This window comes from Anomalospiza imberbis, chromosome 5 (genome assembly GCF_031753505.1).
Source record: "Anomalospiza imberbis isolate Cuckoo-Finch-1a 21T00152 chromosome 5, ASM3175350v1, whole genome shotgun sequence".
Classification (NCBI taxonomy): domain Eukaryota; kingdom Metazoa; phylum Chordata; class Aves; order Passeriformes; family Viduidae; genus Anomalospiza; species Anomalospiza imberbis.
The window spans coordinates 59,957,194-59,977,129 of NC_089685.1; the positions used below are offsets into that span (position 1 = coordinate 59,957,194).

At 50.1% G+C, this 19,936-nt stretch overlaps 2 protein-coding genes across 14 annotated transcripts in view; both read right to left on the reverse strand.

Moving 5' to 3' along the window:
- The window catches only part of RBFOX2 (RNA binding fox-1 homolog 2), a 165,107-nt gene extending 164,215 nt beyond the window's left edge, over window positions 1-892 (reverse strand). For 5 of the 13 annotated variants that reach the window (XR_010999388.1, XR_010999389.1, XR_010999390.1 and 2 more), the window contains exon 1: window positions 416-889. Coding sequence is in view for 8 of the 13 variants with exons in the window: in XM_068191118.1 (XP_068047219.1) it covers window positions 416-610 (195 nt within the window). In the remaining 5 variants the exon portion in view is untranslated. Of the gene's footprint in view, window positions 1-415 lie in introns of all 13 variants that reach the window. The other 8 variants (XR_010999387.1, XR_010999386.1, XM_068191121.1 and 5 more) reach the window with 5 other exon arrangements.
- A 15,128-nt stretch (window positions 893-16,020) lies between these two features.
- MYH9 (myosin heavy chain 9) overlaps window positions 16,021-19,936 on the reverse strand; it is a 70,098-nt gene continuing 66,182 nt past the window's right edge. Inside the window, exons 38-41 of the mRNA XM_068191128.1 lie at window positions 18,783-18,991; window positions 18,261-18,369; window positions 17,787-17,959; window positions 16,021-17,619 (exon numbers count right to left, since the gene is read on the reverse strand). Of these exons, the coding sequence (XP_068047229.1) occupies window positions 17,499-17,619; window positions 17,787-17,959; window positions 18,261-18,369; window positions 18,783-18,991 (612 nt within the window). The 3' untranslated portion in view covers window positions 16,021-17,498. The remainder of the gene's footprint in view (window positions 17,620-17,786; window positions 17,960-18,260; window positions 18,370-18,782; window positions 18,992-19,936) is intronic.

Consider the following 19,936-nt stretch of genomic DNA (forward strand, 5'->3'; position numbering starts at 1 on the left):
GAGACGACAGAAACGTGGGATTGGGATTCTGAACCAACACAGAAGACGCCCCACTACCCCGCTTCCCCCCTTCCCAAGCAGCACCTGGGATTTCTCCAGGTGCTGTACAAGCCCCAAGCGCCGCGGGTAAATCTCGCCGGCCCCGAAGCACCGCCGGTGCTCCGCACCCGGCCCCGACACCGCGGCCTCCCCGGGCTGCCCGCTCCCCCGCGGCCTCGCGCCGCCGCCCCACGTGCTGGGCTGCGCCCCCGGGAGCCGCCGGGCTCGGCCCGGGGAGCCCGGGGGGGAGCCCGCGGGGAAAGGGCCGCACGCCCGAGCGCGACGCGCCGAGTCCCGCAAACCGAAATCAAACGCGGTCCGGCCCGGCCGAGCCCCGGGAAGGGAGAACCGGGGACGGCCCGGCCCTGCCCGCTACCTGCATGCCGCCGCCGTCGGCCTCCGCCTCCGTCCGCAGCCGCTTGCTGTGGCCGCCCTCCGCGCCGTCCCCGCCGGGCATGGGCTGCTCCAGCTCCGGCTCCCGCTTCACGCCGCGGGCGGACCCCGCGCCGCCGCCGGCCAGGAGCTGCGGCTGTGGCTGCTGCTGCTGCGGGGGCTGGCCGCCCTCCGCCATCCGCGCCGCCGGAGCCCCGGCCGCCCCCCGCCCCGATCGCCCCGCTCTGTCACCGCGGCGCCCGGCGCTGCCGGAGGAGCGGGAGCAGCCGGAGGAGAAGGAGGAGGGCGGCGAGCCCCGCGCCGCGACCGGAGCAGCAGCGGGCGCGCCGGGCTCCGACCCACCGGAGCGCCTCGGTCACGGGCTCGGCGGCGGCTGGGGAGGGGCCGGAGCCCCTCGGCAATCTCCGGAAACGCCGCCGGAGCAGCGCGACCCCCGCTCGGAAACCTTCGGCGGCGGCGGCGGCGCCGGGCGGGGCGGGGCGGGGCGGGCCGCGGGCGGAGCGCGGGGCGGGGCGGGGCCGGCGCGGGGCCCCGGGCGCCGCGGAGCCGCACGGGGCGGCGGGAAATGGCCGCTCGGCCCGGCCGCCTCGGCCCCGCCGCACCGCGCTCGGCAGCGGGGCTGCGCCCAGCCCGCCGCGGGTCGGGCCGCGGCCGCCCTCTGGGGGCCCGCGGTGGGTGCGGGACCCCCGGCGGGGCTGCGGCGGTCACATTGGCCGTAGGAGTGCGGGGCACCCAGCCCTCGGGCAGAGCCGGGTCCCTCGTCACGGGCTGGCTAGATCCCGGCCCCGCTGGCGCAGAGTTGCCTTTCGGCGTGAGGTTTCCGCAGCGCTTCCATAAGGAACTGAGGCGAATCTGGGGTGATGGGTACCGGCTTGACCCCCCGCTTCAGGGGGATCCAGCAGCCGGAGATGTGGTGCCCAGCTCCGAAGCCCCGTATCCCTGCTCAGCGCAGCCTCGCACCGCTCGGTGCATTGTGTTCTTTCCGGCCTTTTCCAGGCCTCCTCCCCGCAACTCACTCCAGGGCTCACTTCGCAGCACATCTGATTTCTTGAGAAAGGGGCTGCACTGGTTTCCTGTCCCTAATGGCCTCCGTGTGTTTCTCCTGCACTTGTATACATATAAATATATCTCCTCATTTTTTCTACTGCATATGACTTCCAACCAGATGGAGACACCAGTCTGCAAGAACCCAAAGCCTGTTCATCAGCTCTTTTGTGTGTCTCCACATTTTTGATCTTGAGGAACAAATCTGGGATCCTCAACCAAAACATAAAGTTGATTTTATTATTCAGCTGCTATCTGGTAGCACTAAGGACAATATCTGCTCTAGAATGAGGAAGGCGTAGGCAGCCTGTGTTGTCCTGAACATAGTCTGGAAGCTGTGGCAACTTGATGGAGAACTAATACACAGATTATAATACAAATCTGTGGTTGGCTTGATTATGGGATGGGAATGACATTCCTGCCTGCCAACAATTTGGAGAAAAAGGAAGAAACTAAAAATGGAGTTGGCCGGTGTGAGGAAGCCTTTCTTGACTTCTCGAATATCACCATGTGTAACAAAGCCTGGGGACCAGTTAGATTATCTTAGTGTTCCGTATTCCCTGTACGTGCTACATCTGTTGATCTTCATGAAATTATAGAGCCTTTTGTTTTGAGTGACAGTTACCATACATGACTCCAGTCTTCCTTTACACCACATTTTTCCTCATCCAAAAATAGTTCTCAAGGCCACGTTGAAAGCTATTTTAAGTGTTATGTTTTCTGCTGAGGTGCCAGCTTGTCTCCTCCAGTGACGGGGGAAATATCTTTTTTTCAAAATGATTGCAAATCCCCATGGAGTGGCAGGCACCCAGAAGACAATTACATGCAGCTTTTGTCTGCTCACCCACCAAGGGTAAACACATGTCTCATTCATCTTGACTGGGTTTGATAAAATGAGCCAGACTGTCAAACAACACTGAAGGAACGTGTTCAGTCCATTCTTGGCTTGGAAAGAAGCTGAAATTCTTATGACTGGGATGCTGCTCATACAGAGAAAAGCAGTGTTTCTGTATTTCTCTTTCCCCCCTAATTTTGACAAGGGATTCTACATGAATGGTCCAGGTTAAGGTATTGCCTGTGAGGAGCTGCAGAAGACTTCAACCTTCAGACAAGTTAGGAATAAACAGTTTGGAGAGAAATCTTGGGAGCACTCCTCTCACTGTGGTAACTGAGTGTCTATCTGACACTTCCCTTGGGGATATCAAAGAAAGGAGTTGCCTTATTATGGTGCCCAGCTTCCACTTTTCTCCTTCTCCTGACCCCATTTCCACCACCTCCTGCCATGCAGCTGCCAAAGCTGCTGCCAGTTCTCCCTTGCATCCTGTGTGCATGTGGATCTGCTCCTGGCAGAGCTGGCAGTGCCACAGGCACATCCCTTGGTGAGGCATTTTCAACAGGCTATGGTATGCAGCCTGCCAGGGGAGGAGCTGGGACCACCACAGAGCACCCTGAGTCATGGTGCAGGTGAAAAGAGCTGAGGGGGGTCCTGTGCCCTCCTACCAAAGTGACCTGCAGCTGCCACCGCCATGCTCTGTGCCATTGTGAGCTTTCTGACACTACTGCTGTGTTACTACATACTACCATTTATCCAGAACTTCCATTTCCTCTTAAAATAAGATTCATTAATTTTTCTTCATGGCATGTTTGTGGGATAGGTATTATCTCCATTTAACAGATGGGATATGAGGCATTCCTGAAGTCACAAAAAAGCTTTTGAGCTGAGACACAATCTTAATCCTTCGATTTCCTTTCACACAAACCAGCTGCCTTTTAGGTATTTGTATGTGACATCTGAGACATACTAAACAGACAGCTGACTCCTCTGTTAACCCTTCCACTGCTGCACAGCACTCTTGCCAAAGGCTCCTATGTGCTGTGATTTCATGGGCAAGTTTGCAGAGTGCTCACCAGTGCTTTGTCTTTGATAGATCAAAGAGAGGCAATCTTAAAATATGTTATCCTTGCAGAGAGCTCCCAGAAGCTGGCATGAAGAGTATATCTTTCCTGAACAGATTCATACAATTTTAGAATAAAATTGTGGTGGTTTCCTCCCCCCCAGAAGGATACCTTCTGAAAAGATTCCTTGGAGAAACATGTTGGTGCTCCCACTGGGCTGGAAATCAGGTGGCATCAGGATGCCGGGTGTGAAATGGAAGTACAAAGGGCTTGGTCCCAGAAGGTGCTTGAATGGAGCAGAGGCAGTGACTCATGAAGGTTCTAAGGCACAGACATTAAGAGAGGCACAAACTCAGTTATTAGCCTTTGGCTCAAAGGCATAGAAATCAGAGACACTTAAAAGCAACTGTCTTCACCGCCACAACTGAGAACTGTTTCTTGCTGCTTCCATCATCTACACACCATGTCTCACCCTGCTGACCAGCTCTCTCTTGCCCTTTCAGCCTCCAGCAGCTTTGTTCCTCTCCTTCATGGAGGATTTTGTCTCTCTGCTAAGTGGGTCAGGTGGGGTCTAGTGCCTTGCCCAACCCTGCTCATTCCTGCTGTTTCTGTCCAGTCAGACAAATCTCTGAAGCCAAAAGCTCTTCCTCCTCACAGTAGTACTCCCACAGGTGATGAAGTGCCGCCAAGGTAAAGTTTCAGCCTGGACTTTGGTCCTGGTTTCGCAGGAAGCGGCGGTGGAGCTTTCAGTAGTAACTAGTGTGGGTAAATGTTTCTTCTTCCTTATCTCAGGCCAGCAATTTGCTACAAAATTTTACCAGCAGAAGCTGCCTTTTCTTGTAACCAATTAGCATACAGCTGAAAATACATAACCTAAGTCAGCAAAATCCGAAGACCTTGTCACCTGGCCCAAAGCGTGTGCCAGGAGGATGCCAATGCCCAAGCAGCGGCACAATGCCAACATCAATATGTCACTGTGACGCAAAGGTGCTGGCAGCTGTCAGTCACTGGGCCAGCACCCACAATGCACCGGCTCTTTTCCCAGTGCCACCTCTTGCAACGAGGACACCTGGCTTCAGGAAACGCCTCCAAGCACCTCGGCACTCCAGCAAGGCAGCAGTGTCAGCAGCTGGGAATTGGGAATCCACCAGAGAGCTCAGAGCAAAACCTTCCTGACTAATTTTCCTGTTTCCTGCAAACATCACTGCAGCACATTTATGGTTGCTGTTTGCTTCGTCTGTGGTTCTGTGGGGCATCAGGCTGCAAAGCAGGTGTGGCATTTCAGGTGTCCCAACGCTGCTAAAGCAGGGTGGCACCTGCAGCACAGATGCAGTTACCTGCGTGGATGCAATTAGTATAAAAATGCCATCTGCCTGTGCTGCTTATGCCTGGGGGGATAGGAAATAAAGTAGATCCTTCAGCACTTCTAACATGAAATGGCATCCCTCTATATCCTAAAAATGTGTAATAGCAGAAAGGTATGTTAAGAGCACATCTTGGAGATGAAAGATCTCCTGTTTTCCTGTTGAGATGGCAGGGCTGACTGGATAAATAAGACCGAGATAATGACCAAGATAAACAGTGTGAGCCACAGAGGTACCACAGGGTACCTCCCTTCATGGGGACACAGACCAGAAGAGAAAAAACCTCATTAGCTCCCCTCTACGCACTGGATGCCAGAGATCCAGTACTTGGGAAATACCTGGCGCTTATTCCCCTCGGCTGCCTGTCATGAGTGGACCAGAGGTTGCTGAAGGCTGGAGTCCACATCAAGGGGCCAGCAGTGGCTGCTGTTGATCCAGTCCCCCAGTGGCCTGGCTGCACATCTCTGACTGTGTCTCTCAAGCACCTCAGGGCTGTGGCACCCTCTCCTCTCTCAGACACAAGTCTGTAGCAGCCTGACATATTCAGCTTACACGGGCACACAGACAAAGAGAGAGTACCAATCATTATTTGCAACTGCGCATTTCCAAGTAGGCTGGAGGCCTCACGCACAGCTTGAGAAGGGCAAATGCCCCACTGGAGGCAACATTCATTCCTGGTGTAACAGGCAGATAGAGCAAAGGACAAAGCAAAACATTCTCTGTGGTGGCTGGGCACATGGTGGAACGGAATGGGGGGCGAGGGACGGGGGTTATCACGTAACTCCTGTTCGTTTTCAGTGAAGCACCCTGTTTATTAAGGCCCTTTAGCTACAACTCAATTTACTACATGGCTGATCTCTGGAGCTGAGGCTGATTCTTCCTCCCTAATTGGTTTATTGGAAAGCTTCTGAAAGTGCATTCTTACACACAAAATGCCAAGTTAAGCTAGTCCTTAACAGGACGCACCGTGCAAGAGGAGCCATCTCCCAGCACAGAGAATAGCTTGCAGGTATTTTCTGCAGCAATCTCGGTATCACCTTTCACTTCTGTGACTGATTCAGGGATAAAGAAAGGGTGTGTAGTTGAAGCTGGCCCACACCCTGATGTTTCCCAGCTGTTCAAGCCTTCCCCTGAGACATCCGCCATCTGTGCAAATTACAACAGCATGAATTACGCCTCAGGATCCAAGCCACAGAAGTGTTTCCAGGATTGCTCCAGCTTTTCACTATTCCAAACATTTTGCAGGTCCCTCCTCTGCTGCTGCTAAAGTTTTAGCTCTTTGTATCTGCCACGCTCACAGTTTTCCAGTTCCATTGCTTATATTTTCCTTGGTCACAACTTACGACTGAAATTTCCACGTGTCCCATCCCGTACTTATTCAACTTTCCAGACCTCAGCACATCCATTATAGATGACTCCACCTGCTGGCTATCCAGCAGTGCAGCATTCGCATCACAGGGACTGTGAGACTCAACTCGCTCACATAAACACAACTCAAAAATCGTGCCCTGGGATTGTACATTTGCAGTAAAAGATGATCGATTTTCCTTCGTGCAGAAAAATGCTCTGTGAATTTATGATAACATTGTACCAATAAGCACTTGCAATCTGATTTTACCTTTCCACAATGCTATTTGCTGGTGATACAGCTCAGATTTTAAATAAGATTTGAAAATATACCTTTCCTTTTTTTTATTTTTTCAGTGTGATTTCTCCACTCTAAAAATAGTTACTGCCTCTTTGGCTTCAGATACAAATTAGAAAATGGTGCTAAAGCACAATAAATATTCTGTATACAAGCCAAGAGGATATTTTCAAAGTAAGTCTACCTCCAGTTTGAAAAGAAAATCCCCCATGTATGCTACATCTGCATGGATACTAAGATTTCAGATAAACTCCCAATTGCCGCAGGCGGTGAGGGAAGACAAGCACACAATCAATATGATTGATAAGCAAGCTCTGATTTATTTAAAGATCCTGTCAGTTTATATAGTCTTTCACAAGCAATGTCAGCAACAAGCTCTCATTGGTTAATTCATAAAGGTTCATTGTTATATGTTCTCCTACATGCGGTTTCAGCTGCAGCTAAGTTTTTCATCTTCTAGCTTGATATATTTTACTTTGCTAGGTACATCTTGTTTTACATCCTGTTCTTGTACAACTCATATCTCAAGGATATGTCATCTTTGCTATCTGTACATGCAATGTGTACTGTTCCTAGGCCAGGCACAGTGTGCTGTTTCCCAGGCCCAGACACAAAGCTGTTCCCAGGCCAGAGCTCCTCCTGGGCACAGAGCTGGGGTCTGGGGTCTCAAACAGGATTGCTGGAACAATTGTTCCATCGATCCATGACCCTGTTCCTGCAGCCATTCCCCAACACCCAATGTGTGCGGGTACACGGAGCCAGCTGGGTCAAGAGAACGGACTCTGCGAGAGCGCGAAGAAATCCCTCACTTGTGATTCAGCGTGACATCCAAGCACTTGCTTGATTTTAAACATGAGAAATATCATTGCAATCAATGAGGTTATTGATGTGCTTGTGGATAAGACGAGGACTCTGGTGCCTGTGCCTTGCACACGGGGCTGGAGCAGCTCTGCAAGTCGCAGGCAGGGAAGCTGCCTACATCTGTCTCAAAACACATCCATCTGCTGATTGCCAGTGCTCTGCTATCTCCAAGAAGATTAAATTATTTCAAATGCAATTTGTAGCCCCCCCCCCAAAAAAAAAGAAAAGGCTAAGCCTCTCGCCCAGAATCATCTGAAATCCAGATAACATAACATATAATCCACTACAGGAAATAAAAACGCCTAATGCTATTCTATAGGCAGCTGGAGGGTGCCAAGTTTGCTAGCCCACACAATGGCTTGCAGATTTCTCTGTGGAAAACAAAAAAAAAATTAAAATAAATAAACAAATAGTTTTAAAAGGCAGGGAGAGGACTGGGCTACAGCTCCCCTCAGTGATCCTCAAACCTTGGGAACTTCAGCTGTGGCTGCTGGCAAGAAGGGGCCGCTAATCCTGCAGTCTGTAGCAACCAGAAACACAGCCATATTTAGTCATGTTTTCCAGCCCCTTCTCCTATTCCTGTCTGCTGAACAGCCATTTGGTCAGGCCTAGAGATTCAAATCAAAATGAAACGTTACCGGCCCATGCAAAATTCAGAAAGGGATATCCACAGCCCTGCGAAGCTGATGATAAAACCGTGGTGGAAATCCCTGCCTGAGTGACACTGGAGCTGGCTGGGGATACCAGCCCTGTGCTGTAGGGTCTGGCTGACCCAGAAATCGTCTGTGTGACTCAGGATTACCATCTCATGCTGGCCACTCCCTCCAGAGACTTGCCTCTGACTTTACTAATACCACTTTTCTTCATACAACTTGCATTCAGACGGAGTTTAGGTGGTTTGGGTGACACGGGTTAAATATGGAATGGGGAAATCACCACAGTTTCCCAAGTAAGTGCTATAAATTCCAGCAATTTATGACCGAGGGAAAAGCTGGAAGCAATCTGAGTGCGTTCTTCAGCAGTGAGAATGCACAGGTAGGGCACCCAAATAAATGTAATTGTGGTACGAGTCTATAACCATGTCATTCTAGAGAAGTGACTGCAGTTTTATCTCCTGGACCTGCTTACTCTGATTTTAGAAATCTTTTTCTCCCTTGAATATCCATTTTCCACTGTCCCCGCTGCCACTCCCTCTCCAGCATTCCTGAGTCTGCTCCAGCAGACCGGCCCCTCGGAATTGCGTCCCCGCCCGCCCGGCATCCCCCAGCCCTCTGCTTTTGTGATTTGTCTTTTCCTCCCCTTTACTTCAGCAGGAACTTTCCCTTGGGAAACATTAGTAGGGGAAGGGAGAGGAAGAGAAATGAGAGCCAGAGGTTCAGATTGTGAGCAGGAACGAACTCACCCCTCCACTGCCAAAACCTCATTGATGGCTCCCAGAACTACCAGGAGTGCGAGCCTACAAGCCAAGGGCTCGCTGCCCTGCCTCTGCTCAGCCCTTTTCTTCCCCACAACCCATTGAGGTCTCTGCAGTGTACCCCAAATCCCTCTGCAACATCCCCAAAATCCCTGCTTAGGCTGCCCATGGCTGTCCCCTGTCACTGAGCCCAGAAATCTGCTGGCACAGACATCACACCAGGTAATCCTGTCCATAAACTGCTCGAGCTCTAACTAAAACCACTGTTAAAGCAGTTTCCAGCTCCTCCATGGCTGTGGGGCAGCTGCTTTAGAATTAGGTTATAGCAAAGCTCTCCCTTTCATAGAAAGCTATTACCCAGCTGTTGCTTTGTTTCAAAGAGATCACCTCACACTGTCAGCTCTGTGCTGTGACCGAGTGCCAGGTTAGGTGTCATGGCACCAACCAGTCAGAAACAGGCCAAAAATATAAACTTCCCTCTAGTGCTTTAGCACTCATAGGATACCTGAGAGGTGTGGGATCCCCAACCCCCAGAAACAAGCCCCTGCTGCAGCGTGCAGCCAGTAATCACATTTCATCCTGGCACAGACAAATTCCTTTTGCACTTCCTCCCTGCTGCCAGCGCAGCACGATCGCCCCGGAGAGCGAATTATAATCAAGCTCAGCAGGGCTCATAATCAACACAGGTAAGTACACATCGAGTCTCGCTGTGCTTCGGAAATAAATAAGGCAGCCCCTTTCACCTGCTGGATCGTTGATAATTCATCTCTTTCCTCCAGCTTTCAACCCACGAGAAATTTCTTCAGCTGCAGCCATTCTTCATTAGTTCTCTGAGGTACTTAATTTTTAAACGCATCCCAGTCCATCAGTCACAGCTGGTATTCTCCTTCCACACTTTCCATGTCATGCTCTAAGGCAGTAGTTTAGCAGTGGGATCCTACCAGATCTACTAGATCCTCAGGTCCCCAGATTTTACTTCTCCTTTTTTTTTTTTTTTTTTTAAAAAAAAGAGGACAGAAGTTTAAATTGCAGAGCAGGAATTGCCATGAGCACTTATTTTCTGTTAAATGTTGTGCTGTGACTGAATCTTGGCATCAAAGGTTTTAGAGGAGAGGAGAGGAGAGGAGAGGAGAGGAGAGGAGAGGAGAGGAGAGGAGAGGAGAGGAGAGGAGAGGAGAGGAGAGGAGAGGAGAGGAGAGGAGAGGAGAGGAGAAATATTTTATCTATTCACTGCTGAAGAAAACCAGAAAGCAGTAGCACCAAAACCACCTGGGAGCAATCCCTGTCCTGGCACAGTAACTGCCCGGGTTAGCAAGAAGGGCTGTGCCAGTTGCAACAGAAAAAGAAAAGGCAGAATCTAAAAGCTAAGCAGGTAAAGGGAACAAATTATGTTAGAGCAAAATTTTGCTGCCTGTGCAACCCGTCTCTGCTGCTTGGTTCACTCTCACCCAGCAACTCAAAGAGGAGAGGTCAGCCCTGCTCACACCAGATGTGTCCCCAGCAGTGTCAGGAGGACACAGGGCTGGGAAACCTGGGACTGGGTGTCTCTGATCCTCCCCAGCAAAGGTACCTGGGCAGTGGCAGTCAATTTACCCCCAGCTTAAATAGGAGCCTAAGGGCCTCTTTTTTAGCAACATTAGTGGGGTTACCTGTGTGCATAGAGACAGGGTCCCTTGTTGGGCAGGTGGGAGTGTTGCTGGGATCAGCTGGAGGAGTCTCAAGGAATCTCTGATTTGTGCTGGAGGAAACTAAGTGGAGAAGGGAGCTGTGGGCTCTTCTGGCTGGATGAAAGTCCAACTAGCCCACTACAATTCACAGGGAGCGCTCTCTGCCTCGGTGGGATGTCCCAGCAAGCGGGACAGTGACCAAGAGGTGCCCCATGGGCTCCCACCCAAGCCCCTCTCACCCTTCTGCAGCACAGCCGAGGCCCTGCTGCGGCCAGGAGCAGAGCACAGGCAATTCCAGAGCCAGCTCTTCCCGCCACCGTGCCTGCTGGGAGGTGTTTGCTTATTCCACCCCGGTGGCCAGGAAAAGGCTTTGTTTGACAGGGAAAACGGAGCCAGCTGCCCACAGCAATGCTGCCCCCACACACCTTGCCAGTAGAGAAATTAGCTGGAGGAGCCTCCCACCAGCACTGCCTGAGCGCCTCCCAACTTCATGGCAGCCTGCAGACACAGATTAACTTTCCTGGGAAATGACAGAATCCAGCTCATGCTTTCTGTTTGGAGTGAATGTCCCATAACAGTTTATTTTAATCATCTTGTTGCTTTTAATAGTTCGTTGCAAGGTCGTGAAGCAGCCTCTCCTGCTGGGCAAGCCATAGGTACTGCGGCCCCACGGAGAGCAGGCATCCTCTAGCACAGCTCATAGAGGTGCCAGGGGAATGCAGGGGGAAGATTCAGGGGAACTGATCTGCCAGATCCTGGACAGCAGAACAGGGAACAACTGCTCTGTCCACTCAGGGGATCGGGACCTTGAAATCTTGGTTTGGAGAGAAGCAGTTCTGAAATGATGCTGCATGATAACCCTGGACACAGCTCTGCCCCTGCCAAGCCCCATGTCCCTGGAATGGGTGCCCGCTTTCTCCATCCCATATCTCTTTGCTCCCAGGTTATGGGAGAGGAGCCACAGAGAAGCTATTTGATCTCCCTCTGTGATTTTCTCCCTAATCCCCTTTCATCCTCTGCCCGAAGCAAACCTGTCAGGTCCCTTCATGGGGATGCATTGCCAGGCTTGGCTCTTCCTTGGTTTCCTCTGAAACTATGCTCTGTTTAGGGCCATGCTATACCAGTCCTGCAGGCATGCTGCACATGCTGACTTATCCTTGGCCACTGGAATGCTAGTCCCATCCTTGTCCTGACACTTCCATGGTGGCAGTGAGACTGCCTGCCCTGCACGAGTCAGCCCCACAAATGCAGGTGCTGGGCCCCAGCATCTTTTCTGTTCAAGCAGTTCTGGTTTTCTCACCTGCCCATGGAAGCAGCGCTGGCAAACGACCTCTGAGGTAGGTGGGGCTTTATTCCCGGTGTAATTTCCTCCTACGCTGCAGAGAGTCTGTGTTATCCTCTAGCGCAGCTGCGCTGGCCATCTCTCCTCTGAACCAAATTCCTTGGCTGCAGCACAGAGAGGTGAGCGCTTCCCTTAGCAAAGGAGAAGTGTTGGGATGCAGATAAGTCCCCTCCAGCCTCACAGCAGGCGCCTGAACAAACCCAGACAGCACAAACCTGGCACCTTTCCCTGTGTGGGGTCCTGCTGCAGTTTAACTGCAGATCCATGCTGGAGCATAAGCCGTGACCTTGAAGTCACCTCCCAGAAACTTCGCAGGTGAGAGGGAAATGGTGAGCTGAGCTTCAAGCAAAAGCTGATCAAGAGCTTTATCCGTGCCTTACCCACAAGGACACATCAGGGCAAGACAGCCGGGTGCCTCGTGCTTCCGAAAACGATGAGCTGGCGAGCCGTGAGCTGCACAAGCACATCGACAGCCCACAGGATCAAAAGCCTGCACAGCAAATTGGGCTGTGTTACCTCATTAAAACTTGTTTTGGCTGTGCCCATAACCTCAGCTTCAAAGCCTGCTGCAATTCCTAGAGACAGCACTAATACTTAGGCAAGCAAAGAGCCTCACCTGAGGCTGGAGCCGTCTCTCCTCCAGAGCTGAGCTGCTTGCACCTGCACTAGCTTTGGGAGGCAGAAATGGGGTCCGAAAGAGCCAGCTCTGATCCAGGAGGGACTTGGCAGCACGGACAGGGTGCATGCAGCCCCCATGCCCTCTCAGCTCTCATGGGGAAGTGCTGAGAAGGAAATGAAACAAGCTTTCAACACATGCCTGCTGGCCGTGGGGCAGCCTGCATCCATCCAGCAGCTTGCAGGGCTGGGAAATTTTGCCAGGGTTCTCTCAAATCCCAGGGACAGCTCAGGATTGAGTGAAGCATTCCAGAAGGGAAGAGCCTGGGCTAGGAGAAAGGATGCTTCCCTTGCTGCTGTACCAGGGGTGCCTCAGTACCAGGAGTTTGGGGGGGGAAAAGTGAAAGGTGGGCTCAGCTCCTGTGCAATGCTGTTTCTTTATAAGGCAACACAGGGAGATGTTTCCCTGGATACAGTGGAAATGAAAAGCAGGAAGTTCCTTTGATCACAGTTCCAAGAGTTTGTTGTATTTTTTTCCTTTCTCCTTTTCTTTCTCCTTTTCTTTCCTCTACCAAGTCATTGCTTCACCCACAAAGCTTGTGGAGGCTGTCCCACATCTTTTGGCTGTACAATGCAGCATCCCTGCACTTCTAGGCAAATCTCTCCATTGGCACCACCACTCTCTGCCACCAGAACTTCATGTCTAGCAAGAATTTTTCTTGCCACAGAGCCCTCCTTCAAACTCAGTCTTAAATGAGGTCATGGATTTGAGCCATGGCTCTTCTCCTAAAAAGGAGCCTAAGGAAGTGATCTATTTGTCCCAAGTGATACACCCTGCCACAGCACCCATGACATTCTGCACAAATTCCATCAGAAGTCAATTAGAGCTGTACTGAATTAAGCCATTCACAGCATTATTCCAGCTTAATCAGCAGCAAGCAACCACATTATGAATAACTCGGCATTGTGAGGCCAACCACTCCATCATCATCAGTCCTCCACTTCCTCTTCCTTAGGGCTGGAGAGCTGAGCAATAGTGAAACCTCCAAGGCAGACTCTCCTGCAGGGCACGTGTCCCACGGCCTCTGCCACCTGCGCTCACCCTCAGCTGTTGCAGGTGAGTGGAGAAGGTGGCCTGCCCTCAATGCTCCCGCTGCACAACCAAGCCCATTCCAAAGAGTGGCTGTAGTTTTACCTAACTGGCTTTTCAGTGTCCTTCTCAGTACTTTTAACCCAAATTTAAAATCTCAGAGAGGGAGGCTGCCTCAGCACAAACAGCTGGCTCCCTGCACCTCTCCCCTGTCATGCACCAGACCATCATTGCTTCAAGACATTTCACATTTCCTCTTGCTGCACGGCTGCCCAGCTCTGTTCTGCTCAGCCACAGAGGCTTGAAGTGCTAGCAAGGATGGAAGTCACAAATTTAGGACAAAAAAGGATTTGGTTTAGTTGGTTTTTTTTTTTTTGCTATCCTTTTCCTTCTGCTTTTGCTCCCACTGCTAGAGCATCAGGGAGAAGAAAATTAAATCCAAACAGACAGCAGTTATCCACTAGCTCTCTGTCCTGAAACTGGGAATATTGTCTCCAGCATCTCCGGAATAGGCTGAGCTGCCTGAGCTCTAGTTGGGCTGCAGCAGCCTGCATTTTATTTTCAGATCATTCAAACCACTGCTCTGAGACCTCCCTCACACTCCAGGCTGGGAAAGCCGCAATTTCCACCCTAGCTCCCCCAACTCCAGTGCCTGTCATTTCACAGCCAGTGAATCTGCACCCTTATTCTCCATTTGTACCAAGTGGTACTTGAATCAATTTGTGGAAGAAATGGAAGAGAGCTAAACCCTAAACCTGGCAGACCAGGAACCCAGCTGGAACTGACTCTAATGGCCTCTGTCCTTGCTCTGCCCTGGGGGAAGCTGCAGCAGGAACAAGCAGAGCACTCAGCTGCTCCCCAGGAAAGACGGCTCTTTGCACAGGATGCTGCTGCAGGTCTGGTGTTTTACCTCCGTTTCCCAGAGGCCGGGGCTGGGCTGGTTGCTCTGCCCCTCAGTTCTGCTGCTGCAATGGCTTGTGAGGGCCACACTATAACCTGCAACAATTTAACATTTTTTTAAAGCTGGTTTATTACCTGTAATGATCTGGTTGTCAAGCCTTTGTCCCAGAAGAATGGACCAGCATAGGGACAGGAATATTTGTATTCAACTTCATCTCTTACATCTCCTCAAAACCTCCCTATGCCCTTTCCTTTAATTGAGATCCTTTCCACCACCTGCTGGGATCAGCCCTGGGGCGGGATGGTGCAGACAACAAACAGAGCTCCAGCAACAACTTGCAGAAACTTTTTTGTAGGCCTCAGAGAAAAGGTCCCAGCTCAATGGCTTTTCCACACTTATTACAATTGTAACCATTCATCTAGTCAGACCATCCCCAAAATCCCACGAAAAACCACTGTGAAGTATTTATCAGCTCTGAAGAGTCATAGAAGAGCAACTAATCTGAAGCCATGAGAATCTCCTGGCTCGAGGTTGTGCTCTGCAAAGCAGAAAATGGTAAATAGGAGACTTAATTTTGTCCCTTCCATGGGGATGCACAAAAATATGGAAAGCTGAAGAAAAATACTGTGCCAGTTAAAAAAAAAAGAGACACAAGCCTCTTTCCACCTTGCACAGGACAGAACAGCAGCCAAGCAGTGTTCTGCCTCACACAGCACAAGGCTAAGGACACAAAAAGCCTGAGCTTAAAAGGGTCTTCACAGCACAAGCACACAGGTTCTGCTCTGCATCACTGCAGTGCCTGGCCAGTGGTGCCATTTCAAGTTGATCCTGTGATGGGAAAGCAATTTCTACACAGTTTAAAGGGCTCAGTGTTCTCAGAGATACTCTGCAAGTTTCTGGAAAACACTTTGGAAAAAGATTGAAGCAGCTGAATCAGTAACCTCTCAGATGACACTAAGTCCAGTCGTGTTTTTAACAACAGTCCTATATGCAGGACATCAGCACAGCACTGCCTGTATTCCACACATCATGAACCTACATCCAGCCCCTCGTGCCTTAATCCTTATCCAGACTTTCAAAAACTGCAGCCAGTGTAACACAGCTTCAAAAGCAGCTCATTCTCAACTGACCCTTTATACTGACTACAACTACTCGTGCAGCAGCACATGGTTAACTGTGCCTGCTCCTTCTGCACTGCCCCTTGGCTTTTTTAACTTCTACTTACACGTAAGTTTCTTAATGAGAAGACTTTTCCCCTCCCAACATCTGGTTAGGCAGAAACGCCATGGGCAGCAGCCACGTGTACTCCCCAGGGAAGGAGTTTCCTGTAAGCTGCACCCTCCCTGCTCCTTGTTTGCCAGACTGGCCCTGGCAGCAGCCCCTGCTGGCAGCTCAGGCCCCTCATGCTGAGAGCCAGCACCTCCTTCCCCATCGCTGCCACCCAGGGCCCGGCCCAGCCCCGACCGCAGCTCCCAGCTCAGACTTTCTCAGCAAGGTCTGAATCTCTGCCAGCACAGGATGGGAGGGACGAGCTCGGAGTTGGGAGCTGCTGGTGTTGCACTCCAGCTTCTCCTGCCCTGGCTGGAGGACCAGAATGTGCTTGCGACATTCCAAGGAGCCAGAAAGACCAGAATATGGGCACAAGTTTCTTGTTCAATTACTGGCAAAAATGTAACAAAAGAGTTTCTGCGGCCACACAGGGTCTTCACTGCACCAAAGAAAGGAGGGAAGGGCAACACACGCACACACTGCAGCACATGGATAATCTTTATTGGTAACATCAGTGGAGCACCAGTAAACCATTACTGACTGTAGTGGTGACACACAGCTGAGGCACATGCTAAGGCACTTTTATTATATAAAAAAATTTAAATTCTTCTGTGACAGCAATTGGGACAGGAGGCTCCTGCATTAGAGCGCTTCAGGCATACAGTATGGTGCTTCATATTTAAATCTTACTTTGCTCATAAGTAGTTCTAAATGCAGCATATACAATATGGTTAAGAATACAGGTAAATCCAGCAGCCAGTGTACGGTGTAGAAAAGTAAAGACTATCTATATATAACCATGGTCCCAAGAGAAAGGCAGTGATAAAGACCTTTATTTTTTTTTCTTAATTACTTATTACAAGAAATACAAAGGCCTTACATATATCTGTGCAGATTAAAGGGTTTTTAATATACTCTTAGTCAATGGTGTACAATAACTAATCCCAACACCTGGTTACAGAGCAGGTGCAAGAGGCTTGGACATGTCAATAAGAGGAATTTCCCTCCCCTTATCCCCACCCTCTGCCCACTACCCTATTAAATTCCTCTAGATTCTGACTATTACCATTAAATATATTTGGTCCCCCAGAGATTCTCAGACAAGCACAAGGACATTACTCTGCTCTCCCAGCCTGTCATTAACTACTGGTCCACACTACCTTAGATGAAACCGCTCAGAGGCAGAGACACAAACAGGACATCATTGCACTTCAGAGATCTGTCCAGACAGGAAAAAGAAGAAGGGAGGAAAAAAGAAAAAAAAATGGGGAAAAAAAAAGACACAAGGGAAAAAAAAAAAAAAAAAAAAAAAAAAAAACCAGAAAAAAAACCAGAAAAAATACCAGAGACAACTTTGGCAAGTCCCCCAGGTAAGCGGTCCCAAGAGGAGTTTTCCTCTTCAGCCCTCCCTGGAAACACATGAAAGAAGAAAGGGCAAATTGCCATGGCCAAAGCACACCGTTTTTCCTGAAACTGCTCCCAAACCACATTGGTGGGCAGATTAAAAGAGGCAGAAGTCTGAGGTCACTGAACATGATTGCCGAGAGCAAACAAAGAGGGAGGGGAAAGAATACAGGACAAAGCTTCCCTGCAGCTAGAATTGAAAACAAAAGGAGATTTACAGCAAAAATAATCTGTCCCTAGCCCCACTCCCTCCAAACTGTAAGGATTTACCAGCAGACGTGGCACAGACAGTTCTACAGGCCATTGCAGTGGCCAAACTGCTGGTCAAATTTCAGAGCCCTGACTCTTTGGCATTAAATACAAAGAGGATTAGGAAACTGGAAAGGGGAGAAAACTAGGAACACAGATGCCCGATGGCTCCAGACACACAGACCTGGGCTTGCTCTGCAGGTCCCCAGCTAATTTTGGAGGAGAGGGTTTGCTGAAAGTCCAATGGAAGAGGGGAGGGTAGGTGGGTCACTCCCTCACATGTAACCTGGGTCAAATGGGAGGACTTATTCAGTAGCTTTGGCGTCGCCAGCATCTGCCTTGCCATCCACTTCCTCGTCAGACACCGACTCTCCTGTTCCCTTCCGGACCATCCGGCGTGTCATGACGAACGGCAGGTCCCCACGCCTAGGGAAGGACACATGGCATGTCAGCAATGTTCCACAGAACTCACAGGCAGGACAGGCTCTGGGATGAGGTGGGGAAGTACCTGGCCCTGCTTTTTTCTGTGGGCAGCTGCACAAAGCCCATGCTGCACTGGCTGCCAAGGCATGGCACAAAATGCTCCTCCTTACCTGAGTTTGCTCTTCAGGGAGCTGACTTCTCTATTCATCGCATCCGCTGTTTCGGTGGCATCCTCCAGCTCCCGCTGGAGCTTCCTACGGGATGCATTGGCTCGCTGGGCCTCCTCTTCTGCTTCCTCCAGCTGGCGCTTCAGCTGCTTCAAGCGCATGTTTGCCTTGTCCGCCTGAGCGTGTATGGGGCAAAAAGTAATAAGAACTCAGTGTTTCCCCAGAGTTGCAGCACAGCCATTAGAGCAGTAAAAAGCAGAGTTTCCAAAGGCCCCTCTTCCCTTTCCGAAAGGAATTGCCTAGGACTTGAGAGGACCTAGTTTTTCTTTAAAAGAATCACATTTTCATCTGTCTCATCTTGTAATTCTTACAGTGACAGAGAAGATGAGAAATCCATAGGATGGTGAATGCCTTGGTCGCAGAAGGGAAAGCCTGCCCCCCAGAAGACTCGCAGACACTGCAGGGCACTGTACCCACCTGATCTTTGAATTGCTCAGCATTACGCCTCTCATCATCCACCTGCAGCAGGATGTCCTTCAGCTTCTTCTCGGCACGGCGCACCTGTTTGCTGGCAGCCTGGCGCTCCCTGAACACAAACACAGGGGGGTTCAGACAACAGCTTATCTCCCACTGTCCCCAACAAGACCACCTGACCTGGACAAGTTAAAAGTGAGGAAGATAGAAAAAGTCCTCCTTAACTTAGGAAGAAAAGGGGATGGGAAGCTTTGTTCCCCAGAAATTACCAAAAGGCTGATGTCACATGGGCAAGAGCTACAGAGGGGCAACAAGCGTATCACAGCTACAGTTTTAGGAGTGGTTGAATTCAGAAGAAGCTGTAAGTGAATACTGTGAAAAACAAGGAAGGTGTGCCAAGATCTTACTTCCCTACTACCCTGTATACCTAGGATGAAGCTCTCATTCAGACAAATCAGAATTAAGAGCTTAAAATCCCAGAAGGGATGGAAGCTTGTAAAGTAGACAGTTTCTCCTAGTACATACTTTGTCTCCATGTCCAACTGCTCTTCCAGCTGTGCTATCTTTGCTTCCAAGGCTGTGATGGTAGCCTTGTACTTGGACTTGACGGCGCTCTCCATCTCCTGCAGTTTGAGCTTGAGATCCTTGTTCTGGCGCTCCATCTGCTGGCGAGCATTCTCGTTCTTCTGCGCGTTGCTGCGCTCAGCGTTCAAGTCGGCGTTCATCTGATCGATCTGCACGGACACAGAGATAAGGACTCAGCACAGCCAGTGCTCCTGCCTGAAAGGCTCATTTATTTCTCAGACTCAAAAAGAACAAGGACCCTGAGGGTGAGCTGAATACTTGGAATAACTCTGATGCAGAGGGAGCTTTGAGAAGGCAGGACACTTCTCAAAGTATCTTAGTTTACCCAGATTTTCAAAGTAATTCCTTGAATAACAGGTTTATCAACCTCCTCTTAGGACTAGCTAAACTTGCCAATCACATTCACTGCCCTCTGGGGCTAAGGCCATGGTCTGGCACTTAACACAGTATTTATCAGTCTCAATTACAAAAATCCTGAGGCAAGTGGATCCAATATATGTGCTTTACCAATTTATTGTTTATTTGCTGTCTGCCTACTTCCAGTACAAAGCAGCAGCTTAAAAATACTGACTTTCAGAGGTAAAAGGGCGAGAACTTGCCTACTTCCAAGCCAGGGCTCTGGCTGATGGTCAACCATGTAGAGAACTACACTCTCATCTATCAGAATTAATGAGCCTTCTGGAAAATCATCAGCCCAGAACCTTAGCTTTGGCGTGCTAAGAAAATAACATGCTTGACTCTCAAAGTTGGGCAGACAAAATATGGCACACAACAGGCAGATAAAGATCACGGTTTCTATAGCAGCCTAACAAATATCATATGTTCAGTCCATTTGCAACAGCATAGAATTGGCAGAAAAGTCATTTTCCAAACACACTGCGGCACTCTTCAGCATGTCAAGCTGGAGCAGCATGTCACAGATCAACTTTCTCAATATCCCTTAAATAGAAAAAAAAAGGGACCAGGAGGGGGTTGGTTTGGTTTTAAATAAACTTGGGAGATTGTTCCAGCTACCCAGTGATTTTAAACAGTCAAAGCCAGTGAGTTAACATAATTTTGGCTGCTATTTTCTGTACTGTGGTATTCAGCTGTTT